The sequence below is a fragment of the Sminthopsis crassicaudata genome, chromosome 3 (genome assembly GCF_048593235.1).
Source record: "Sminthopsis crassicaudata isolate SCR6 chromosome 3, ASM4859323v1, whole genome shotgun sequence".
Lineage (NCBI taxonomy): Eukaryota > Metazoa > Chordata > Mammalia > Dasyuromorphia > Dasyuridae > Sminthopsis > Sminthopsis crassicaudata.
The window spans coordinates 510,161,103-510,189,079 of NC_133619.1; the positions used below are offsets into that span (position 1 = coordinate 510,161,103).

The 27,977-nt window shown below is 34.0% G+C and overlaps 1 protein-coding gene across 3 annotated transcripts in view; it reads right to left on the reverse strand.

Annotated features, from left to right (window-relative positions):
- Positions 1-27,977, reverse strand: part of FCHSD2 (FCH and double SH3 domains 2) — a 372,664-nt gene that overhangs the window by 288,039 nt on the left and 56,648 nt on the right. For all 3 annotated transcript variants that reach the window (XM_074304006.1, XM_074304004.1, XM_074304007.1), the window contains exon 3: positions 17,878-17,923. In XM_074304006.1, the coding sequence (XP_074160107.1) occupies positions 17,878-17,923 (46 nt within the window). The remainder of the gene's footprint in view (positions 1-17,877; positions 17,924-27,977) is intronic.

Consider the following 27,977-nt stretch of genomic DNA (forward strand, 5'->3'; position numbering starts at 1 on the left):
CAATTTTATTCTCACAGAACTAGATAAATCAAATCACAAAAAGAAAGAAGTTAAAGAGGTAAATAGAATACTAGAAAAACTAGACATGATAGATCTTTGGAGAATATTTGGGAATTTATCTGCCAAGGGAAAGTCAGGTACTATCTAAGCAAAACTACAAAACACTTTCCACACAAATAAAGTCAGACCTAAGCAACTGGAAAAATATCAAGTGCTCTTGGATAGGTCAAGTGAATATAATAAAGATGACAATGCTCCCTAAACTAATCTATTTATTTAGTACTATACCAATCAAACTTCCAAGAAACTATTTTACTGAACAAGAAAAAAAAACAACAAAATTCATCTGGAAGAACAAAAAGGCAAGAATTTCAAAGGAATTAATGAAGAGAAAAGCAAATGAAGGTGGCCTAACTGTACCAGATCTAAAACTATATTACAAAGCAACGGTCATCAAAACCATTTGGTACTGGCTAAGAAATAGAGAAGTTAATCAGTGGAATAAGTTAAGTTCACAGAATAAAACAGCCAATAATTTGACAAACCCTTTTGGGATAAAAATTCACTATTTGACAAAAACTGCTGTGAAAATTGGAAACTAGCATGGCAGAAAGTAGGCATAGACCCACACCTAACACTGTATACCAAAATAAGGTCAAAGTGGGTTCATGATCTAGACATAAAGAATGATATTATAAACAAATTAGAAGAACATAGGATAGTTTACCTCTCAGATTTGTGGAAGAGGAAGGAATTTGTGACCAAAGAAGAACTACCAATCATTATTGATCATAAAATAAATACTTTTGCTTATATTAAATTATAAAGTTTTTGCACAAACAAAACTAATGCAGACAAGATTACAAGGGAAGCAATAAACTGGGAAAACATTTTTACATCCAAAGCATCTGATAAAGGCCTCATTTCTAAAATATATAAAGAATTGAGTCAAATTTATAATAGTTTAATTCTCCATTTGATAAATTTCATTCTCCAATTGATAAATGGTCAAAGGATATGAACAGACAATTTTGAAATAAAGAAATTGAAACTATTTGTAGTCACATGAAAAGATGCTCCAAATCATTAATGATCAGAGAAATTCAAAATAAGACAATTCTGAGATACCACTATACATCTGGCAGATTGGCTAAGATGACAAGAAAACATAAGGATGAATGTCGGAGGGGATGTGGGAAAACTGGGACATTGATACATTGTTGGTGAAACTGTGAACTGATCCAATCATTCTGGAGAGCAGTTTGAAACTATGCTCAAAAAGTTATCAAACTGTATATACCTTTTGATCCAGCAGTGTCTCTACTGGGCTTATATCCCAAAAAGATCTTAAAGGAGGCAAAGGGACCCACATTTGCAAAAATCTTTGTGAAAGCCCTCTTTGTAGTGGCAAGAAACAAGAAACTGAGTGGCTGCCCATCAATTGGAGAATGGCTGAATAAATTATGGTATATGGATGCTATGGAATACTATTGTTCTGTAAGAAATGACCATGGTTTCAGAGGCTTAGAGAGAGACCTACATGAACTAATGCTAAGTAAAATCAGCAGAACCAGGAGATCATTATACATAGCAACAATAAGACTATAAGATGATCAATTCTGAAGGACGTGACTCTCTTCAACATTGAGATGATTCAGACCAGTTCCACTTGTACAATGATGAAGAGAGCCATCTAGACCCAGAGAGAGAACTATGGGAACAGAGTGTGGAATATAATATAGCATTCTCACTCTTTCTGTTGTTGTTTGCTTGCATTTTGTTTTCTTTCTCAGTTTTTCTTTTTCTTCCTTCTTGATCTGAGTTTTCTTGTGCAACAAGATAACTGTAAAAATATGTATATGTATATTGGATCTAATATGTATTTCGACATATTTAACATGTATTGAATTACCTGCCAGCTAAGAGCGGGGATGGGGGAAAGGAGGGGAAAATATGGAAGAAAAGGTTATGCAAGGGTCAATGTTGGAAAAATTACTCATGTAGATGCTTTGTAAATTAAAAAGTTTTAATAACAAAAAAGAAATAAACATATCAGTAGTAGAAGCAAAGACAATTATAAGATATGGACAGGAAGAAATTACATATTTAGTTCTTTAAGAAATGTAATTAACTTCCAGAAATTTAGGATTAAACAACAAATATGATAGCCAGCCAAAAGGAAACCCTTCCTATTCTTTAAAAAATACAAATTACCCAAAACTATACTTTATTTATTAATAATTAAAAAGGAAAACTGGAATATAACATTCTAAAAGCAAAAATTTCTTTGTAGCCTCTCTTTAAAAGGAAATATTCAACAAAATTAAGTTTTCTTTTTTTTAACAGGCTTTTTTAAAATAAGAATTTGACTTGTTTCTTTAAAAGAAATCAGAAGAGAAAAGGGCATTTGGCATGGAAACTCATCAAACAAAGGAAATACATAAAAGGTAAATGAGTACAAATAGAATAAGGTATTAAAAAGTTAAACCCATGATTATCCTAGGGCTAAATAAAGTTAGGGTTTTATTTTTGTTTGTTTTTAATGTCCATATTTCTTCTTTCTGCTATGATAATCTGTTGGGATTACTAGGTGAGAACTGAGGTTGTCTGGATGGTGACAAGGTGAGAATTCAGGTTTTCTGGACAATTACAAGGTGAGAACTCAGGTTGACTTGATAGAGGGGGCAAGCTCATTGGCTGGGGTGGTTCTTCCCAGAAGCCCTTGCATTATCCCACGCCCATTCTCTGGGAGGATAAAAAGAGACAGCAATGGGCGCAGACAGCAGATCGGCCTGGAGAAGGATAAGAGCTGGAGGAGATTCAGAGCCAGGATTCAAGAAGGAAGACTCTGAATTGCATCAGGCCTGACGGGGCTCTCTGCAGGAAGGGAAGTCACTTCTTTGGACAAGAGTAACAGCAACTGCTGGAGACAACGGTTCGTTACAGGAAGAAGAATCTGTCGGAGAGATTTGAGTAGAAGACACAGCAGATCTCTTCCCAGAGAGAGATCCAGCAGCTTCTGGAGACAACAGCACGTTACAATAATCTGTAATCTATTCATTTATTTCTCTTAATCTACTGATCATTATATCACAAAATGCTTTCCATTGCTATTCTTCCCTCCAGTTCACAGATTTCCTTATCAGACAACGTTGTGAATATCCAATGCTGCATATTAATTTTTAAGCTACTTTATTATCTTTAAATAGGAGAATAATGTTGCAAGGTTATATTTTTAAATCAGGAGTTACATCTTAACAATTATCTCTGAATTAGATATCTCCATGATGTCCTCTTTCCTAATTGCCAATACTAATATCTCCTGACTCATTTCTCAACTGCCCTTAGTTCCCCTTTTTTTTGTATCTGTTTACTGCTTGCCTACATTTTTCTTTCTGATTCCTTTGGTTACTGATTCTGAATAAAAAAATTCAAAAAAAATTTAAGGGGCTAGTAATATCTGGCAGATAGTAAACACTTAATAAATATTTATTGACTGAGGAATATAAGTAGAGGTCAAATCTTCTGACATAATTTTCAACGAATATCTAAATTCTTTTGTAGTTCCAAAATTTCTCTGCAAATAATACTTTGTAAAATAAGTTTGATAAACAATGCATCAATTCAAAAGAAATATCCTTTGTTTAGATAAGCTAAGAACCACCCTGCTTCCCAATACACACGCCACATTTTCACAGTGATACTTAGGAATGTAGCTAGTACAGAATAGATCATGGTACATTTTTTGGCTCTGCCATCTTTTATCCTGCCAGAAGCCATTGTTTTGATGACTCTAGTTCAACATTCTTTTTTTTTTTCTCTCTCTGGAAGCAAACTGTTCATATTTCTTATTTCCTCAGGCTGTAGCAGAAAGAAAAGACTTCCACCACAACTAGCTAACTCTTAGCAAGGACTTTTTAAAATTAGAATATAATGCTAAGCCAGGTCCCCCACTTCCTGGGCTGTGGAATCTTGATTTTCTTCCCTTCTTGAAGTATGGGGTGCCTCATCTGTAATTCCACATGACCTCATAGGACTGTGAGGCTAAAGTAAGATAATATCAATGATTAAGGCATTTTATAAGGGACATGTAAATAACTGCTATCAAGTGAATGTGACATCTTAATTAACATATAAGAATTTACTTAAAGCTTTCACATAGAAATGTAATAAAAGACTGCATATTTACTATTTCCCCTTTAATTACGTAACATATTAATCCTGAGTGAGGCCTAAAATTGGAGTTATGTTGATGTTTGGTGTGTCTTGTTATTTTTTTTTTCCTTTCAAAGAGATCTCATTTTAGGAATATGCCCTATATTCAGAAATAGCCTGTATAGCACATATGCCTAAAGAGACTATGTGTAGGTAATTTTCAAATTATCAACTTACTGTGGGTATTTTTAGTCTATCCTTAATGTTTATTCTGGATTTTCCTCATACTTTATTTCTTGGGATCTATTCATTTTTCATTCATATTGTTATACCATGAGAATATAATAGAATTCATGAAGACATAGAATAAAAAAAGATAAATGAAGGAAATTCAGGCACTCAATGAACAAATACTAATTGGAAGTCTAATGTATACCCAACTTGTCACAGGTACTACTAAGATGCTTAGGATAAAAGTGATATTTCCCCCTTTAAACAAAAATTAATAGCACTAGATAAAACAATAAAAAGAAAAGTATAAACTAATCCAGACAAAGGTTTTCAGATCCAATGCTACAAGCTATATATACATATAAATACATATGTGTTTCATTCAACAAATGTTCACTAAACACTAACTATATGTAAAGCAATCTAAGATAGATGGATAGAAAAATATATACAAACCTAAAAGGATTTTACTCATTAAATTAGGGTTGGGGAAAGAAGAGGGAGAATTTGGAACTCAAAATTGAAAAATATAACCACAAATAATATTAAAATATATTTACAATCAATTAGGAAAAATAAAAATTTTTAAAAAGAAAAAGATATATACATATCACTAATATATTCCTCTCAGAGAGAAGATAAAATAATAATTATTTACATTTTTAAAAATCCATTCAATTGTGAGCTCTTTGAGAGCACAGACTTTTTTTTTGTTTCTTGGTGTACGATGTTAGGATTACTAGGTGAAAACTCAGGTTGTCTGGACAGTGGCAAGGTGAGAATTCAGGTTGACTTGACAGTTCTCTAGCTCAGACCTTTGGTTCGGGCCTTTAAAGGGAGTTTACACCTTATGAATTCTAGGAGGAGCAAGCTCATCGGTTGGAGTACTTCTTCCCAGAAGCCCTTGCATTATCCCACTCCCATTCTCTGGGAGGATAAAAAAAGGCAACATTGAGCCTGGAGAGCAGTCTGGACTGGGGAAGGACAAGAGCTGGAGGAGATTCAAAGCCAGGATTCAGGAAAAAGAAGAGGCTGGCTGGAGGCCCCAGAAGCCTCCCAAGAAACCTGCTCATAGAGGAAAAGATTATACAGAAAAGAAACTTCCTCCCAGAGAAGGATTACAACTGAGAGACGATCAGAACATTACAATTGGCGTCCACACGTGGGGCCAGGACTTTTCCCTATCCTGACAAGGATTTATTCTGAGTCCTTCAGAGGAGCTAGACTGGACCATAGCAGTACCCCAGTGCTAATAATAGTGCCTGGCATGGCATATTGTAGGCACTTAATAAATGTCGATTAATTGAAATAATACTAAATTTCTGCTACTGAAGAGTTTACAGTCTCACTCACCTTGGAATCTGATGAAACTGGAGTTCAAATTCCACCTCTAACATTTACTAATTGTGATAGGCACGCTACTTAGCTAATCTGAGATGTCATTTCCACAACTAAAATATGTAGAAAATAAAAGCTATAGTATTTAAGTAGAATGTAATATATTACAAACAAGGAATTATGAAGGAAAAGGACTTGGCACATAGTTAAGTGCTTAACAACTGCTTTATCTATCTGTAAAGGATGCTATTAAGAAAATATAGTTGGAAAGCGTCAAGCCATGAAAGTGAAGAGTGACTGATAAGCAGATGCATGATTTCCCAAGAACTCCAAGGAAGGTTCCCATAATGTTGGTGGACCCCTAAGGAAAATTTATGGCAAGATGCCTGTCATGTGGATGGGTGGGGGTCCGCATGGCTGGAGACCATATCCACAAAGAAGAGATCTCAGACTACATTAGAGCCATAGAGTTATTTTGAGAATCTAACAAAAACATATAAAATGTTTTATAAACCATAAGACCCTATGTAAAAGTAAGTTATCACTATTATGCAAATCACTATTGATCAGAGAAATGCAAATTAAGACAACTCTGAGATATCATTACACACCTGTCAGATTGGCTAAGATGATAGGAACAAATAATGATGAATGTTGGAGGGGATGTGGGAAAACTGGGACACTAATACATTGTTGGTGGAGTTGTGAAAGAATCCAACCATTCTGGAGAGCAATCTGGAATTATGCCCAAAAAGTTATCAAAATGTGCATACCCTTTGACCCAGCAGTGCTACTACTGGGCTTATATCCCAAGGAAATACTAAAGAAGGGAAAGGGACCTGTATGTGCCAAAATGTTTGTGGCAGCCCTTTTCATAGTGGCTAGAAACTGGAAAATGAATGGATGTCCATCAATTGGAGAATGGTTGGGTAAATTATGGTATATGAATATTATGGAATATTATTGCTCTGTAAGAAATGACCAACAGGAGGAATACAGAGAGGCTTGGAGAGACTTACATCAACTAATGCTAAGTGAAACGAGCAGAACCAAAAGATCATTATACACTTCAACAATGATACTGTATGAGGATGTATTCTGATGGAAGTGGATATCTTCAATATAGAGAAGAGCTAATCCAATTCCAATTGATCAATGATGGACAGAATCAGCTACATCCAGAAAAGGAACTCTGGGAAATGAGTATAAACTGCGAGCACTGTTTTGTTTTGTTTTGTTTTTCTTCCCAGATTATTTTTAGCTTCTGAATAAAATTCTTCTTTTGCAACAACAACAACAACAAAATTCAGTTCTGCACATATATATTGTACCTAGGATATACTATAAAATATTTAATATGTATGAGAATGCCTGCCATCTAGGGGAGGGGGTAGAGGGAAGGAGGGGAAAATTTTGGAACAGAAGGGAGTACAAGGGATAATGTTGTAAAAAAAAATTACCTATGAATATGTACTGTCAAAGAAAATGTTATGATTATAAAAATTAATAAAAAAAATTTGTAAAGTTATCACTATTATGATTCACAAATAACTATAATGGAAGAGTTAAAGATAAAATAAAGTCCTATAAAGTTAGTTATGCATCATTGTCACTAGAACCATTGAATTGGATTTAGAAATATCTGTAAACTTCAACAATTCTCTTTTAAACATTTTAAGTGATTTCAAACTGCATATGTGTTATCATATTGCAAATCAAAAAGTGCTATATAAATGCTTTACCTATCAATCCAAGACCCATTCAATTCAATTTATGGAAATAATATTTCAGTATAATGAACAGATTTTAAATTATATATTAGAATTACTAAAAGATAAAATTTAATACCTAAGCATACCATATTTTAAAAGGTAGTAATTTTTAAAGCACTAATTGGAAAGAAAAATGATGACCATAAAAGGCCCAAATAATTTCATTTTCATGATTTTAACTTAAAAAGAAGTTGTCTTCAGAAATATTGAGGCCAGGGGAGGGGGATACGTGGAGTTTGGGGTTATAATGTAGTTCTTATAAAATTTTTAAGCTAAATATTTTCACAGAAAACAGCAACTGACAGTAAATCTCTATGCTCAAGAGGAAAAAACATTTTTATTCCCAAATTCCACCAAAACTACTAGTACGAAGAAAACCTTAGTTTTATAACTCCGAGTTTAGCAGGAACTAGCTCTATGACAAGTCACAATCTCTCTAACTTTCAGTGTCCCAATTTGTAAAATGTAGGGACTGGATAAGTAATCTTTAAAGCAGTGGTCTCCAAAGTTTGATAAATGACTAAACAAGCAAACAAATAAAATCTGAGCATATGCCCCTCGGTATTCAGATATTTTGCTATGTCTGGAATAACCTGCTTCCTCCCTCTTTATGGCTGCACTCCTATCTCTTAAAAGGCCCATCACAAATGAATTTTTCCTGTTCCCCCCATCAGAAACATTTTCCCCTTCCAATCTCATATAGCATTTTGTTTTTAATATAAAATTCTCAACTGTCAAGTAGAATTGGTGCATTTTTGTAGACAAAAGGAATCTTCATCAAGTCCAAAGTCCACATTTAACAGAATAGGTAGCTAAGGCACAGAAAGGTTCAATGACTTGCTTCTACCCAACATGGCCTCCAAATTCTTATTTTCCACCTGCTATATTAGCCACAAACTCTTAAATTCCTATATACAAGGTCATCAATTTAGATCCAGAAGGGATATTGTAAGTTATTTATTCTACTCCTTCATTTTGCAGATGAGGAAACAGAGATCCAGAGAAACCTAAGTGACTAGCCAAGGTCACATAGGTAGCAGTCAGAATATAAACACAGATCCTCGAATTCCAAATCCAGCATTTTTTCCCAAATCAACATACTTGACCTCAGTATATAAAACTTGTATGGTACCATTCTGAAGTTATTAGTAACACAGGTTAGGTAAGTCCAGGCACAGCCTAGATTAGCCTGGGATAGTGGACTGTCTTGGGAGTCAAACACAATCATGTTCTCTCTCTGATGTTCCAATATAAAAATAGATATAAAAGTTGTAAACTACAAAATGCCAAACAGAAGGAGTTTTTAGTGTTACAGTGTGAATTCACCAAAATGAAGCTAAGTGTAGCCTAGTACATAACTAGAGTTGGAGATCAGAATTCAAAGTCTATCTAAATTACTTAGCTTCCCGAAGCAAGGTATATAACTTAACCTCTGTCAACTTCATTTTTCTCTTCAGTAAAATGGAAATGATAATAGAGCTTATCTCCCAGGATTGTGGGAAGGATGATTAATTGTAATAACACATGTAAAGCACTTAGCAAACCTTAAAGCTAAATGTTAGCTAGTAGAGAATGTGCTTATTGAAATGTCATCGAAGATAAAGACAACAGCACTGCATAAAGATGTTCTCTTGGCTGTCAAATGGGATTACCCACTCACTACCAGGAGGACTGAGCTGTTTGAGTTCTGGAAGAAAGATCTCTTCATGGGACCTCCTTACCTCTAGAATAGGGATTATGGACACAAACTATACTTCAGGCCAAAAAACAAATCTCTTCTTCCCTGCCTTCCATAATTTTGAGGAAATCTAGATAATGACAAAGGAGGATGTCAAGATAAGGGGAGCAAGCTAGTGAAAGGAAATCAGTTTATATCTTTTAAAAGTAAAGACTTTAGTTAGTAAAAAAAAAAAAAATCTTACTAAGAGTATTACAGCTATCACTACCATGATCCAGGATAATGACAGCAGAACTTTTTCCAATTTCCATCAACTCTCCTATACTTAAGCTTAACTAAAAGAAACTTTGTACCCAAAAATTTGTTTAGCTGAGGTATTATCATAAATGGCAAGCTAAGATTCAGATAAAATGCAACTATTTTATGAACCTAAAGGACAATATTTCTTTTTTTTTTCTTGTGTAGGCCAACATTCTTGCAGATTTAAGCAAACAAACCAAAGCATAGTGCCTGATATTATAAGTATATATTTGCATATGCCCCAACATGGACTGTCAGTATTACATATACAAGTTTAAAAATCTGACCTGAATACTAGATAAATAGTAAAAATACTGCCATAGCATTAAAAAAAGAGAGTGGGTAAAGGAAATCTTATCCTTGCCCTGGAAAAAGAGTTTTGAAAAGTGAAGATTCATTTCTATAAAAGATATCAATAAGGTCAACCTCTTCCCTCTTTCCATGTTATTCCAGGTGTAACACTTCTTCATCAAGTTGTGAGAATGAAGAGTTAGAAAAGGGAAAGAACTAGATTAGGAGTGAAATGGGTGATTACTTCTTTTCCTCTAAAATTCTATAGAATGACTTTGCTAATAGATTTTTAATGAACTATCTATTAGAGAAAAGACTAATAGGTCTCTTTTACAGGAGTCAGGACTCCTTTTCTTTCCCATTTTTATAAAAAACTATTGAGCAAAGTCCAAACAACCTTTATTGAACAAAAACAATTTTGTCTACCTATTAATTTTTATTATGTTGGTTGGTCATGTGGTAAATATAAGAAATAAACTGATGGAGTTTGTAAGCTCCACTAATATCATAGGCATAATAAAAAGAACTTAAAGAAGTCCTTTCTCCCACCCAAATATTGGAAAGGTCCCTAGGGGTGAATATAATGGGAGGATAAGAATCCAACAGGATGGGCAGATGAGAATGAGTTTCATTCAGGAAGGAATACCTACATCAACATGATTACATATCTATGATAGTATCAGCAAAGTCTTCCCAGAAATGTCATTATTACCCAATGCTAGATGATAAGAACCTGAAAGGGACTATTCAGAGTATAAGTGTCAGAAATATATTTTTATTCCACTCTCAACCTTTCCTTTCTGGACCTCTTCCCTCAATATCATTTTTCATTTGTCTCACTAGAGATCTCTGTTACTGGGATTAAGACTGGCAAAGAAAATAGCTCTCATTAGATTACACACTATTTTGTATTTTTTTTTATGTGAATGCATGCTACCAATGGAATATATAATCAAGACCTGACAGAACTAATCTAAATGAAGTAGCATTTTAAAAGCTCCCTATCCCAATAAAATTCACCAAGAAAATAAAAGTCATTAAAGATAAGAAAACAAGACCCAAGTAATTTTTTTTTATTCTGGAATAAAATAAGGAGTAAGGAATTTATTAGTACAGTATGTCTAATTTATTCATAAAGTAATTTCCTTTAGGAATAAAAATAGCAGACAAATCACTTCTCTACACTGGCATAATACTACAAGTGGTGTAATACCACAGGCTATTTGCCAGTGGGCCCACGTCTGCTCCTTCAGTGCTTGTCCGGAGGCAGGGAGCCGCCCTTAGTCTACAGTCTTTTCCTGCTTTTTCAACAACCACAGTAACTTTTTGTATCCTTTCACTGGCCACATTCTATCAAGGCTTCAGGGAGTGAATTCCTAGACAGGACTTGCTTGTAGCAATTTCTTTTTGAGCACCCCAAATGATTTTCCTGATGTCCCAGTGGCTAACTACCTGCTGAGTCAGTAACTAGCATTAATTTTTATCCTAACAGCTGTTCATTCTACTTAATGGCTGTTATAAACTTTCTTTTTTTCTTTCTTTAAAGATACATTTATTTTGTTTGAATGAAAGAATTACTAATATGAAAGATATCCCTGGACATTTTGTAAAAATAGGCTTCATAATCAACTCATAGAATTGCAGGGGTTTTTAGCTTAGGGATCACAGCATCCAATTTATTCATTTTATAACAGGAAACTAAAGCTCAGAGCCATTAATTTAAAATCAGAGTTGATAGGAAATTCAGAGATCATCTAGTTCAACTTCCTAATTTTAATTTGGGCCCAAGGAGTTTATGTACCTGACTTACAACTCAGGTAGTCAACAGCAAAGCTGAACTCAAATCTATCACCTAATGCAAAAAACAAAAACAAACAAACAAAAAAAAACCCTTTCTTTTTGCAAATGAATAATATTGGTAAATTTCCTGCACTTTTCTGTAGGACTTGTGAAAGATACTAACTGTGAAAGTTAGCTAAAAAAGTTTCTGAATAAATAAATAATAATAAAGCAATATAGAGGCACCCTGAAAAGCACAGTACTTCACATATTCATCCAGTATAAATAATTCTCTGCCAAGTTGTGTAATCTTCAATTAAGTAAACTCAAGTAAATTTCAGTATTCCCTGAAAAGGGCATAATGTTCTTATCATTCTTAGAAATTTTGCCTTGAATGATCTGGAGTTACTATTTTCCCACTGTCATCATAAAGCCAATGCTCTGCCTGACATTTCTACATTTGACTGGTCATCTCTTATCATCCAGCTATTCTCTCACACTCACCCAATTAACTCCTTACATTGTCCAGCCAACTGATTAGAACATTATACTATATACCAAAATTCCCATTAAAAATAAACTTTTAAGTCTATACAAATTGTATATGGAAGTTCTGGATGAATTATGACACTTTCCAAGAACAGTACACAGTCAGATGAGAAAGAAGAAATAAGGACATCATTTAGTCCTAGCACATGATACCCCATACTTTTTTCTACTTGATTCAATGAAGATGTATAAAATATTAGCTATGTATGTGCTGTGTTCTTAGCTCTAGGAATACAAAGATAAAGCACTATTCTGTACCCTCAAGAAACCTATAATTCATTGGGGAAGGGAGACATCATAAATGACATGTTCAGCCATTCCTCAATTCATGGATATCCCCCTCAATTTCCAATTTTTGCCACCACAAAAAGAGCTACTATAAATATTTTTGTATAAATAGACCCCTTTCCTTTAAAAAAAAATCTCTTTGGGATACAAACCTAGTAATTGTATTGTTAGATCAAAGGTACTTGACAGAATTCCAAATTGTTCTCCAGAATGATTATCAAAATCAATTCACAACTCCACCAACAGTGCATTCTCAGAATAGTTCTTTAGAAGGATATATCTACTTGAAAACTGTCACCTTATAATAATCTAGGGATTACACACCTAACACCATATACCAAGATAAGGTTGAAATGGGTTCATGATATTATAAACAAATTAGAAGAACATGGGATAGTTTGCCTCTCAGATCTGTGGAGGAAGAAAGAATTTGTAACCAAAGAACTAGAGATCATTATTGATCACAAAATAGACAATTTTGATTATATTAAGTTATATAAAATTATAAAAATTATAAATTTATAATTTAATAATATAAAAATTTATAAATTTATAAAATTATAAAAAGTTTTTGTACAAACAAAACTAATGCAGACAAGATTAAAGGGGAAACAATAAACTGGGAAAACATTTTTACATTCAAAGGTTCTGATAAAGGCCTCATTTCTAAAATATACAGAGAATTGACTCAAATTTATAATTCTCCAATTGATAGTCAAAGGATACGAACAGACAATTTTCAGATGAAGAATTGTAGTCATATGAAAAGATGCTCCAAATCACTATTGATCAGAGAAATGCATATTAAGACAACTCTGAGATACCACTACACACCTGGCAGATTGGCTAAGATGATAGGAAAAGAAAATGACAAATGTTGGAGAGGATATGAGAAAGCTGGAACACTGAAACATTGTTGGTGGAACTGTGAACAGATCCAACCGTGCTTGTTAAGGACCATACCTAAGTGAAGGGACAGGTCAATTCACCTAGAGCCCCCACAGCTGTGGATCATAACATCTGAAGGAGTTGCAAAGCACCCTTTACTGACACAGGTATTGCTTGTAGACTGGAAATGAAATAAATTGGAGGCAAGAGGGAAGAGGAGAGAGGTCAGACAATGCAATTGCCTCTCAGTCTCCTTGTATTACATCATCATCTGCTCACATGAAGAGATCCATTCTACAGATCTGAGTTAGATCTCCAGCAACCACTGGCAGGTGGCTCCCATATCACAACATATGGCACCTGAATGTGGAACATAAGAACTATAAGAAACAAAGAAGCAGCAGCGCCCCAGGAGCTATTAGTGAATAGGATCTTTCCAGAGTTCCTTCGGTAATACGTGGGGATGGAAAAGAAACTATGCTCAAAAAGTTATCAAACTGTGCATATCCTTTCATCCAGCAGCATTACTACTGGGCTTATATCTCAAATAGATCTTAAAGAAGGGAAAAGGACCTGTATGTGCAAGAATGTTTGTGGCAGCCCTTTTTGTAGTGGCCAGAAACTGGAAACTGAGTGGATGCCCATCAACTGGAGAATGGCTGAATAAATTGTGATATATGAATATTTTGGAATATTATTGTTCTGTAAGAAATAACCAGCAGGATGATTTCAGAAAGGCCTGGAGAAACTTACATGAACTGATGCTGAGTGAAATTAGCACGACCACGAGATCATTATATACCTCAACAATATTATATGATGATCAATTCTGACAGGCAGCCCTCTTTGGCGATAAGATGAACCAAATCAGTTCCAATAGAGCAGTAATGAACTGAACCAGCTACACCCAGCGAAAGAACTCTGGGAGATGACTATGAACCACTACACAGAATTTCCAATCCCTCTATTTTTGTCCACCTACATTTTGGATTTCCTTCACAGGTTAATTGTACATTATTTCAAAGTCCGATTCTTTTTGTTCAGCAAAATAACTGTTTGGACCTGTATACATATATTGTATTAAACTTATGTTTTAACATGTTTAATACGTATTGGTCAACCTGCCATCTGAGGGAGGGGTGGGGGTAAGGAAGGAAAAAATTGGAACAAAGAGTTTTGCAGTTGTTAATGCTGAAAAATTACCCATGCATATATCTTGTACATAAAAAGCTATAATAATTAAAAAATGGAAAAAGAAAATAAATAAATAAAATTCTAAGTTTTTTTTAATATTATAGCTTTTTATTTACAAAACATATGCATGGGTAATTTTTCAACATTGACCCTTGAAAAGCCTTCTGTTCCAAATTTTCCCCTCCTCCCTCCCCCAACCCCTTCCCCTAGATGGCAGGTAGTCCAATACATTTTAAATATATGGATATCTATTTATATAGTTATCTTGCTGCACAAGAAAAAATGGATCTAGAAAGAAAAGAAAACCTGAGAAGGAAAACAAAAATTCAAACAAACAATAACAGAAAGAGTGAAAATGCTACGTTGTGGTCCACACTCAGTTCCCATAGTCCTCTCTCTGGGAAGATGGCTTTCTTCAAGACTGAACAACTGAGACTGGTAAAACTATAACTTTCAAAGAAGAAGATGACTAACATTGGCAAGGGGACGCTTCCTCATTTGGAAATCTGTCAAATTAGGTGTTTAAAAATGAAGAGCAAAATCTTTCAAAAACTGGATGTCTTTTGCAAATATCCAAATGTGTGAAGAAGGGGACTTAGCTTTTGGAATCATTCTATATTAAAAATAAATCTGAGGGGGCCGCTAGGTGGTGTAGTGGATAGAGTACCAGCCCTGAAGTCAGGAGGACCTGAGTTCAAATGTGATCTCAGAAGCTTAACACGTCCTAGCTGTGTGACCCTGGGCAAGTCACTTAACTCCAATTGTCTCAGGAAAACAAACAAACAACAATAACAAAAAATCAAACAGTTTCAATTTAGCAAAATAAAAGCTGTTTAAAGCAAATTTGTTTTTAAAATGAAGTTACTATTGATACTTTTGCAACAGAAAGGAGGGAGGCCATGAAATGGAAAGTAACCTAGAATAGAATTTGCTCAAGATCACACAGCTAGTCAGATGAAATAATGTAATAATAGTTATGTGATTCAGAATAGGAGGTAATATAAGACAGTAATAAATAAGATGTTCTTCATGTAAGTCTTCATATATTCCAGGCACAACTGATTGAAATTAGCCAAGGATGAACTGATACTCCTGAGATAATAACCAAAAATAAAAGTGAAGATGCCAATCTGTTAGATAGCTCCTCTAAGGAGATTGGAGAGAAAGACAAGAAGAGAAGACTATCAATAAGCCTTCAAGGAGCTAAAGTCACTCAACCTCATTGGGAGGCTGGACTCTTCCCAATTAAAGAAATAGAAAGATTCTCTGGCTATACAATAAGCCAAGAAAATAGGGGCAAAAAGAACAGGTTGCTTTTTCACTCTCAATGATAAAAGAATAATTTTGATTTTAAGAAAATATGCAATAAAAATGTCAATGAAAGTAATGGTTGAAAAAAAATCAGTATACAGAGAATGAGGAGACACATTTCCAATTATTTCCTTCAAAAAAATCTCTTTGAAAATAGTATAAGTGTTAGAAATGTTATCCAAGTGTCATGAAGGTATTCCCATGTGGTTTAGTGGAAAGAGCAATTAATCAGCTTGGGAGATCTGCTCTCATCATTGCCTTTAGTTCTATGGATTTCAGTTGTTACATCTATGAAATTAGGGGGTTAGACTAGATCAGTGTTTCTGAAAGTTGGCTCTAAAGGAATTTGTAGTATTACATAATGTGAAGAAGAACTCTGTAAGAAAACTAGAGTTGGATTGTCCCTTCTTTTTCTTCTTAGGTGTCTTTTTTCTTTAAGTTGCACATTACTTCCTAATTATTTTATTAATCCTTAAAAGTTTACTTCCGTTCCTTTTCTATTTCCTAACCTTGAACTTTGTCTTTCTTTCCCTTCTACTTATCTCAAGTGTGATGATCATTTATTCCTTCCAATGCTGTATTTTAATTCTTCTAGATTCCATCTAAAAAGGGAGTTGCATCTAAAAAGGAAGAATAATGATAACAAAAGAGGAAGGAAGGAATCACTCCCAGATGTGTTGGGACACCAGCTGTTTACAGAGATACTATAGAGCAGTATAATGCAGCAGAAAGGATTGCATTTACTGGCAGAGGACCTGGGTTCAAATTTCAGATGTCACTTACTACTAATATGACCTTTGATGCCATTTAACCTTTCTGGGCCTCACTAACTCAGTTGGCTTATCTGTAAAATAAAGTAATTATACTAGTTAATCTCTAAGGTCCCTTCCAGATCTAAAATCTAGGTGTCTATGATTATTAGGAATAGTCCTGGGGTTCTAATGTGAATGCTTTTATCTCATAAAATGTCTATTGTCAAAAGTTTCTGAGATTAACAGAATCTTTAAGATCACAAATGTATTAATATTTTCCTAATCTTCACCTAGTAAAAAGCAAACCATTCCTCTTCTCTTCCCATGCCCTATAGCATGCCACCTTAAACTTGAAGAGTACTAGGTCCCAAAATTGTTTCTGCTACCCATGTTAGAACTCCTAATTCCTTTCATGAGGGCTTGGGGCAACAGCAAAAAGTAAAAGTTTAAAATCATTTTTGACATTCTATAAACATAAAAACACACATACATCTTCTGTTTGCCATAAAATGTCAGACATTGTCAAAAAAAATTGGGTAATCAATTGTCTCAAGTCACTAAACTGGTTATTTATTATTGGGTTTAATGAAATAATGTGTCTAAACAAGCTTAAGTTTGAGACTTTAAAATATAACATTTCTATGCAAAAAAGTAATTCCTCTAATGGACACATATGAACCTTTCAAATTCCAACAAGCTATTCTTTGCTAGAACATATACTTATTAACTCCTGTACACTTACAGCATGATTTTATCAGTAGGTTGCTGGCACAGATAGCATTTAACTATTTTGGCCTAACCAAGGCTATAATTTTAAAGAAAATCCTTGTAGTTCTATCAGCCACTCCTATTTGTTCCTAAGGTATGGTTATAAGTTCTACTAATAGAGCTAGAAACTCAATAACTATTACAGAATATAAAATATTTAAATCAATTCCTCTTATGCAGGAAGATAATATAATAAGAATAGAGGTGGGGGTAGGGGGAGAGAGGTAGTGGAGAGGAAGGTAAGGGAAGCTTCTAGAAGCTAAGGATTCTAACCATCCATAGAAATTACTGGCAATCACAGGAAGAGCTGTTACTAACAGAATTATAATCATTAAATATAATAATAAAGGATGTTTTGTTTTGTTTTTCCAACGTAGAAGTAACTAACTTTCTGGTAATGAAATATTCAGTGCCTCATGAAAATCCTCAAAAATAGAAGGTGAAGAAGGGATCACTTGGGACTTCCAAGGGAGAGCATCCATCAAAGCATGGGAGAAATAGGGCAGCCTCTGGCAACTCTGATGTCCTTAGTCAATCGTTTTAAAATACCTTAAATGAGCCTGATAAAGAATCTTGCCCTTACCTGTGCATATTCTCTTTCAATTGCAGCCTTCTTTTGACTGAATGTCCTAAAAAAGAACAAACATTTATTTCAAAAAATGCACAATAAGTAAGTAAACTCAGAGTGAAAAAAAAATAATTTTCAAACATTCTTTGTAATTCACCAAGGAGAAAAGGGAATATTGCACAAAAGAATTTCATACTCTTATGATAAAAGGTTCTCAATAATCAACATATATCAACACAAAACTATTTCCTCCACTCTAATGATTTACCAGGCTGACAACTCTGAGGACAATATAATTAAATACAATGATTCCTGGCCCAAATATATATTCATGTTAAAATGACTATTTTGAGTTGGCAAGTGTTTTTTTTTCCCAAAATAAGAAAAGGATAGTTGCAGATAGTTCAAGGACTAACCAAAATTTCTTATTTTTCATTTTCATTGGTCTTTACCAATATTGATACATCTTTATTCTGCCACTGGAAAACCTGAGTATTTAGAACTCACTGAAATTTTATAGGTCTTTTAAAATCAGGGGTTCTTAATCTGCAATCCATGGACCCTCAAGGAGTCTATGGATAGATTTCAAGGAATTTAGGCAGGAAAAAAAAATGATGTTTATTTTCACCAACCTCTCACTGAGAAGTTGTTTCAATTATTTGAAAGATTACTCTAAGAAGGGATCTACAGGCTCTACTAGACTGACTGCCACAGTGGTTCATGGCACAAAAATGTTCAGAATTCCTGCTCTAATGGAACATCTATTTCTAATACTGTATTAGAAATAATGAGGAGGAGTAAAACTACAGAAAAAACTAACAAGACTCTTGACTACTTAGCAGTATTTAAGGTGACTTAATTATAGCTAAGTTTCAATGTAGCAAATTTCTTCATTATATTTAAGTTGAGTAAAAAGATTCTTTCATACTTCTCTGAACAAGATCATGAAAACAAGTTATTATAACCATTTCAAACAGCAATCATCCTATACTTCCACATTTCAAAAATATTTCTTGCTTCATACCCATTTCTCTCTCTTCCAACACAATGCACTTTTTCACATTTTAGTAAACAATCTGTATTTAGAATTATTTAAAAACTAGTAACAATAAAATCATGACCTTGTGCCCAAACTTCACTATAATATATTCTAACTCACAAATGATACTATCCACTTCTTGGATATTTTACTAAATTCCATGTGGTAGCCTACCATATGACTGTAGTCCCAATCTGTTCCAACCTACCCACCACAATCCTGTATTCTACCCTTGTATACCTTATCTCAGAAGGGTAAAGGTTTACCTTATCTTGCAAAATACTTTCTGGCTACGAGCAGCAGTATGCAGATTAGCACTTCTACCTACCACCCTCTAAGCCTACTTTTTAACTCCTCTTCATGTGCTGGCTTTATCCATTAGACTATAGTTTTGGAGAATAAGGACTAGCTTGCTTATATTTGTGTCCTAGTGCTTAGCATTATGACTATAAGCACATAATCAACTATCTGTCTGTCTGTCTGTCTGTCTAGCTAGCTAGTTATCCATTCAAGCTTGCTCAGTGATCTCACTAGCACCTGGGGTGTGAGTATTATTATTATTATTATTATTATTATTATTATTATTATTATTATTTGCTGATTCCCAGATCATTCTATCTAGACCTAGTCTCTTGCCTGAGCTTTCTCCAGTCCTACATCACCTCTTGGACATCTCAACCTCAATGTGTACAAAACAGAACTCATTGTCTTTTCACCCAAACTATTCTTCATAATTTTCCTACTACTATCAAAGGCATTACTATTAGTCCTACCCACATCTTATCCCCAAGTCGAGCAGGTTTGCAATATAGATTTTGTTCTCAACTGAGTCCTCACTCAATCTAACCATCTAACCAATCTCTTGCCAAGTCTTTTTTCTTCTGTCTCTAATATTCATGCCCTTCTCTCTACTCAGTCAGCCCTCACTACTTCACAACTACAGTATTACAAAATGCTTCTGGTTGATCTCCCTGACTTAATTTTTTTCCTACTCCAATCCATTGTTCACTCAGCTACCAAAGTGATTTTCCTAAAGTATAGAACCATGTCAATACCCCCTCACTCATAATAAACTCCAGGAGATATCTATTATGCCTAAGATCAGATATTAAAAAAAAAATCCTGCTGGGCATTTAAAGTCTTTTATAACCTGGACTGTTTCTATCTTTCCCATCTTTTTACGCTTTGCCCTGCCGTCTATACAATTCTACTAAACTGGTCTAATCACTGCTTCTCACAAAGGATACTCCATTTTCCATCCTCATGCATTTTTACTAGTTCTCTCATGTCTAAATGGTCTCCTTCCTCACCTCAGTCTTCTAGCTTCCTTGGACTCCTTTAATATTCAATGTAAATGTCATCTTCTGCAATAAGCTTTTCCTTGTTGGTCCATCCTATATCCCTTCCCTCTTTGCACTGTTATACAATACAATATATATGCTTTATTTACATAGTTATTTAAGTGGTATCTCCCTCATTAGAATGTGAGCTCCTCTAGGACAGAGACCAGATTTTTACATTTTTTTGTATTCTCAGTCTTTATCATAGTGCCTAACACAAAGTAAGCACCTAAAATATATTTGTGATTATCAGTCTGTCTGTGTGTCTGTCCTGATAACCTTTGCATCTTAGTAAGACATGCTAAAGTTTGCATTCATCCAGCACTGCCTTTGAGAACCTTATGCCCCATCCAAGCCACAATGACATATCAGAAAAAGATTTATTGTAATTCAAAGAAATTGCATTATTCCTTTCCCTATCACATGATTGCTCCCTTCCCAAATTGGAGTTCGAGTGAATTAAGTAACACAGTTTCTCAACTAATACTATTTCAGCAACTTCAAAACCAACAGGGAAATACATTCAATATATACTAGGACACAAAATAAGCATAAATTAGCTGATACTTTCAATTGTTTAAAAAACCACCTGGTAGCATCCTGCATGACTCTAGGATCATAGGACTATAGATTGATAGTTTAAGGAATTATAGAGATCAATTGGTCCAACTCCACCATTTTACAGAGGTCTAGGTGGGCTTTCTAAAAGTCTGGTATGGTGGAGACCACTTCTTTATGTTCATACAACTAGCTGAAAGGTATGAAGAATCTAAGCTTCTATTAGGCTTGAATGACATCTTTTTTAAAAAAATTGATTCAAAGAACAAAATATAGGTGTAAATGCTCTCTTTCAACAGGATGCCTTCCATGTATATTTCAAGATCCCTTGAAAAATGTTACAACAGAGATAACTTTGTTTTAGGAAAGTATAGTTATTAATATCAGTGAAAACTAAAATAGTCTTTCAAAAGTGTTTGCTATCATCATAGAGGGTGTCCAACATAAAGAACAAATCAAAGAAGGATTGTCTACAGATGGTGAGATGCTCCAGATATTCCTGTTTAAGGATATTGCTTTGATCATATCAAGTGTTGGAATATTGCAGAGTATCCTCAATAAGATCTATAAATCACTGGAAAAGCTTGTCCTATCCACACATGAAAAAAAAAAACAAAAACAAAAACAAAAAACAAGGAGATGAAAGCTATCTCTATGCAGGAGGATGGATTGATTACTTATAGAATTTGTCCTGTCTATTAGGATTCTTACAAAGTGCTAAGTCACTGGAATGGATAGAAACAATAGTTATCTAATTTAGCATGGTTCAGTATGATTGATCTGATCCTACAAGGAGATGTTTTGGGCCTTGAACTTGAAACAAGGTATGGAATGGAATTGAGGAGACAATGGTTAAATCTAATTTAGCACTGATTTAATCCTACAACAAATAATGGTTTCCTAGTGATGTAATGATTGGTGTGTACTCAGTGTGCAGCATATAAGCAAGAAGCTCTCAGGGCCAAGGAAAACTTATGGAGATTCAGAGTCAGGATTCACAAGCCGGGCAGAAGAAAGGAAGACAGAGAAGTGGTGGTAGGCTGTTCTATGGAGAACACTGAAATCAAGATCTGGAAGGCCTCCCCCAAGGGGATCTTAAAGAGAGGAGGATAAAAAGCTGGATCACTTTAGTAATTCATAAAGTGAACAATGCTTTTAACGATCCTAAACTCTCTGAAACAAAGTCCTTATTTGTTTTAACATTTTTTCCTATGTTGAACTTTTGCCCTTTAAAAAAAAAAAACTTTTTTCTCAATTATCAGGCAAAATATTGGCCTTGCCTTACAATGTGTGCCTCATTCTGAATATCAATCTATATCAATCTATAGTTTCTCTGTCATGAATTGGGTTGCAGTCTTCAGTACCTCTGGAATCATGATTGATCATTAATCATGGCTAATCATTACAGTGATCAATGTTAACTCTTTCAGAACTGTTTTATCTTGTTTTTAACAATATCAATGTTAGAAATTGGTTCAGCTCATTTTATACTAGTTTATACATATCTTCAAAGATTTCTCTGAAATTTTATTTCTTCATTTCTTATAGGACAATATTCTAATACATTTATAATAACAAGATTTTTTTAATTTAATATCAATATTCTGGTGAAGCTATATGGATAGATGTAAGATATAGAAAATAAGACTCTTAAAATAGTTTAAATTTAGAAATTTCAACAGGCAACATCTAGTTTTGGGTACACATGATTTAATTTCTACTGTATTTACAGCTAAGATTTATTTGCTTAGACATTAAAAGACATTAAGTAGACACTTAATATTCAGTGTGTTGGTCATGATGATGTAGTTACTGGCAGTGTAGAAAGTTGTGTAAATTCCCTCTGGTCAACGCAGGTCCAACATGAAAGAATTCATGAACCCAAAAAGTCTGAATGGCAAAAGGGTAGTTTATTGTTGGCACTGAAAAGCCAGCTTTGCTAGGAAGACAGACTTCTTAGTGGCAAGGTACTGTCAGAAAAATAGAGGTTATCACTGAGAAGAAGGTAACTTCACAGCAGGCAAGAGTCCTGGTAGGCAGCTATGCCAAGAGGAGAGGTCCCTTGGCAAAGCATAATTCCTACTTCAGACTTCTGCAAAGATTTGGAGTTCAAAATGGTCATTTTATAAGAAATGTGAGACTAGGGCTTTATTGTCAATGCCCCCAGGCCTAGATTTCCAGTTAAATGAGACCACTTAAGTTCAAGCTATTAGGAATGGCCCTAGACTAATTTTCAACTCAAAAGAGGGTCCAGCTACTCAATAGAGGGTACAGCTAGTCACCAACAAGATAACAGAATGAAACCATTTATTTTGATTCCCTGATGTGGGCCTCTCCCAGAGGAGAGTTTTTTAGAGTTTTTTCCCCCATTGCCAACAATTTACATCAATGCAGTCATAAATATCCAAGTTAAAGTAACGGCTAATAGTTACTACCTGTGATGACAGACAAGCTGCTTAAAGTTCTCAGTCTCCATTTTCTATATGTAAAAATTGTAAAAAATTATATGTTAAATGAAGATTTTAAACTAGATTTTCTTGGAGTTCCTTTTTGTCTCTAAATGTATGATCTTATCCTTTTAAACTTAGCATCAAGTCATTCTCAAATAGAGATGTTTTCTTAAATAGTATGCAAGAAAAAAGAATGTAAGTTGATTTTGTTTTTTAAATCTTGAAAATTTAAATGGTAGACAATCTAAATAGAAGATACAATATTTATACTTGTCATAAAACATACCTGTATGTATTCCTTCCTTTTTCCAGGGGAAGAAAATTAATCATGTTGCCAGAAATGATATAGTATACAATTCTTAAATTTTTTACATTACATTTAGTTTTAAATATACAGGATGAATCTAGGAGGGAACTGAGAGAAAATTAAGTAGAGTCTTTCAAGCAAAGAATATATTATGTATTATGTATAGTCTGAATCTCATATTTTGAAAGAAATTCTTTTGTTGTCAGTATTACAACCTCACTTATCCATCTGCTCAAAAGGCAAGATGCTTTCCTTATAGAGATTAAGCTCTACCAATGTATTAAAAAGTAACAATTTTGTTTTAAAAGTATTATTTACAGAATTAGACTTAGACCTTAAAGATTACATATAATCAAACACCTCCATTAGTAAATGAAGATCAAAGAGAGATTAAAGAACCTGTTCAAATTCACACAAAGCCAAAATTTAAACCCAAGTCCTATGACTACAAATTCACTCTACTTTTCCCTTTACCAATTAACAGATTTTTCAGTATTTCAGAATCAGTAATGTTACAATCATTAACAAATAGATCTTAACAAATTTTTAAAAACATAGACAAAAATATAAAGATGAAAATGTATGGTTTTCAATGTTCAATTTCAGGAACTCCAAACTAACCTGTTTAAAAGCAAGACAGAGAAATCACATAATTTTTTTGGGCCTGAGATGTCTCATCTGAAAAATTAAATAGTCTCTAAGGTTCTTTCCAGCTCTGAATCCTATGCTTTCATGATGAGAGATAGTGCAGGGGAGAGGGGGCCCCAAAGGAAGGGGAAGAAAGAAGAGGGAGAGAGAGGGAGAGAGAGAGGGAGAGAGAGAGGGAGAGAGAGAGAGAGAGAGAGAGAGAGAGAGAGAGAGAGAGAGAGAGAGAGAGAGAGAGAGAGAGAGAGAGAGAGAGAGAGGAGAAAGAAAGAGAGTGAGAGAAAGGGAGAAAGAAAAAGAGGGAGAGAGAGAAAGAAAGAGGGGGGAGGGAGAGGGAGAGGAAGATAATTACAGAAACACTAGACTCCATTACCAAATAATTTCCTAATGAGTTGCCACAACCAAGGGATTGAAAGAACCCAGAAAATGCCTTAGTCATCAACACATACTCTCCTAGTTAAATGGAAAAGGGTCCATTAGTTTTGAGTATAAATTCAATCTACATAATTCTAAGGAAAGGAAAACAGAAAACTATGAACAATATAATCTCTGAAAAGAATTTGAAAAAAAAAATGAGCTTGCAGAAATTAACATGAGATTCAGCTAACCCAGATTGTCCTAATTTACAAATGAAATTACAATATACAAATAAATACAATACACATAAAACAAATCTGCCATCATTTTTATAGTCATTTTTTTCTTTTTTTTTTATAATCATTTATTTTCAACAGCAAAAATAGAAGAACCACAAACGATTGGACTCGTATCATTTCCTTACCTGAAGTACCAACAAAATAGGGAAACATGACTATATCTAACCAAGAACACAAAGAAGTAATCTTTTTTGGAGGAGACACATCTGTGAAAACACACTGAGGGATCAAGTTGAGACAACTGTTTATCTGTCTATGTTCAAAATATATTTGTGGACAAACAAGTGATAGAAGAAGACTGCAAAAGAATGCCAAAAAAAAAATCACAAACAGAATTTTTACTACCCCAAAGGAATCAAGATGACGGTAGCAACTACCAACTTTCATGTCCTCCTGACACTGGTTAAAGAATATATTTAATTTTTTAACATACCTGAACACAAAGCAACCTTGAAAGTTCTTCTCCACTAAAATTTCTCTCAAGAAGATATCAAAATAATATAAGACTCCCCAAAAGACTCAATTATGCATTTAACTTTATTCAACAATTGACTAAATAATAACATGAAGCAAGACATTAATTAAAGAGCTATATAATTTAAAAAAGCATTTATCAACATCATGGAAGATGTCCCCTCCATTAAATCCGAAAAAAGTCATTGCCCACCATGTTAAGTTCTCTTTTCTAAATTCACAAATAACAATATATTAATTGGATTGAGTAGAAGTGAATTAGAATCACAGAAATCTCTTTCCATGTGGGTCATAACCTCCCAAATTTATACTTCAACCTCAATATGACTTTTATTTAATCTTTTTCATCCAAACCTCTTCTCCCAGGTCTCTGGTCTCATTTTCCTCCATTCTCAGTCTTGGTAAAAGTATGACTATTCACTGTTATTCTTGTTTGAGTCAAGTCAGTAAGCCAATATTAATCACTTACAATGAGCCAAGCGCTGTGCTAAATACTGGCAATACAAAAAAAAAAAAAAAAAAAAAAAAAAGAGGGGGACCCAAAAACACTAATGAAAAGACAACATACAAATAATTATTCAATTACAAGATGTATACAGGGTAAATTGGAGGCAATTTCAAAGAGAAGGCAGTAACACTGAGTGGGATTAGGAAAAGGTCAGTTTTTCACATAAAAGTTTCATATCTCAAATATATGGAGAACTTTTTTCAGATTTCTAATATGAGTCCTTTACTGATAAATGGTCAAAGTATATGAACAAGCAGTTTTTGGATGAAGAAATCAAGCTATATATGCTCATAAAAATGCTCTAAAACATTATTGATTGAAGAAATTTAAATTAAAACAACTTGAGATATCATCTCACACTGATTCCCTAAAATGATAGAAAAGGAAAATGACAAATGTTGAAGGAGATGTGAAAAAAATTGAGACCCATTGATGGAACTGTGACCTGATCCAACCATTTTGGAAAACAATCTGAAATTATGCTCAGAGTTATAAAACTATTTATGTAATAGATAGATAGATAGACACACAGATGGATACATGAATAGAGATAAATATAGATATATAAATTAAATCTATAAATAGATATCAATACACATATGCATCTTTTTGATCCAACAATACTGCTAGTAGGAATGTTTCCCAAAGTGATCAAGGAAAAAGGAAAAGAACCTATATATTCTAAAATATTTAAAATATTTCCAAAGAATTGGAAACTGAGATGTCCATCAATTGTGGAATGACTAAATAAATTGTGGTATATGACTGTGATAGAATACTCCTGTATATATGAAATGAAAAGCAGGTTGATTTTAGAAAAACATGGAAAGATTTGCATGAATAATAAGAATGAAATGAGCAGAAACAAAGAGAATGTCGCTACAGTAACAGTAATATTGTTCAAAGAATTACTATAAATGACAAAGCTATTTTGAGTATTATAAACATTCACATCACTACAAAGGACCTATAAAAGAAGATACTATCTGCCTCCGGAGAAAGAACTGATAAATAAAAGTACACACATAGTATGGTTATATATATATATATATATGTGTGTGTGTCTCAAATGGTGACTTTCTCTAGAATGGGGAGGGAGGAAGGAAGGCAGTTTGGAACTAAATATGTAACAAAAAACACAATAAATTAAATTTTAAAAGAACATTATCACTATCCTCAAAGAACTCTCAATGTAGTGGAGAAGACAACATTCAAGTAATTGTTCAATTATAAGATATATACAGAGTAAACTGGAAGTCCCTGGGTGGGACTAGGAAAGTCCTCCACTACTCCCTTGTAATACTCCCTTCATATTCTGTTCATCTTCAACATAGGGTTTCCCCCATCATCTGCCTTCTTTGTTCCTAATCCCATAAAACTGCATAACAGAGGAAATCATACAACTTTACCAACAAAACACTAAGAATTGATACTATCAATATAACCTCAACTGGGACCTTATTATTAACACAACATTATTTTTATCCCTTCCTTAAGACCTCAAAATTGTTATAGCTGCAATTATCCTCCAGTCTCTCAAAAAAAGGCAGCCATTCTCCTTATCAAAGCTAGCTCCTCTAGTTGAGTACATATTCTCACTCAAGCCTTTTATTCCAGTTTAACACAATAATTATTTCCCTTCTCTTCTTTCCAACCTCTTCCTATAGACATTCCTTCCCAATACTTACAAATATTCTCTTTTTCATTCTCTTATAATCCAACTTTTGAACTCATTCCTCCTCTTTGTATTGAAAATGTTTCAGGGCAGCTAAATGGCATAGAGGATAGAGCACTGGCCCTGAAATCAGGAGGACTTAAGTTCAAATTTGACCTCAAGAACTTAATACTTTCTAACTGTGTGATGCTGGGCAAGTCATTTAATCCCAATTGCCGCAAAAAAAAAAAAAAAAAAAAAAAAAAAAAAAAAGTTTCCTCAAAAGTTACCAAAATTTTAAATGTTAAATATTAGATGCTAAGTTCAGTCCTCAGCCCCTTGACCTGTCAGTCAATTTCAACAATCTCAACAATCTTAATCACCCTCTTTGTCCTATCCATTCTCTCCTGGTTTTTCTGTTATCTGTGTGACCACTCTTCGGTATTCTTTTCTGGTTAGTCATCCATTTCCTATTATCAAATAT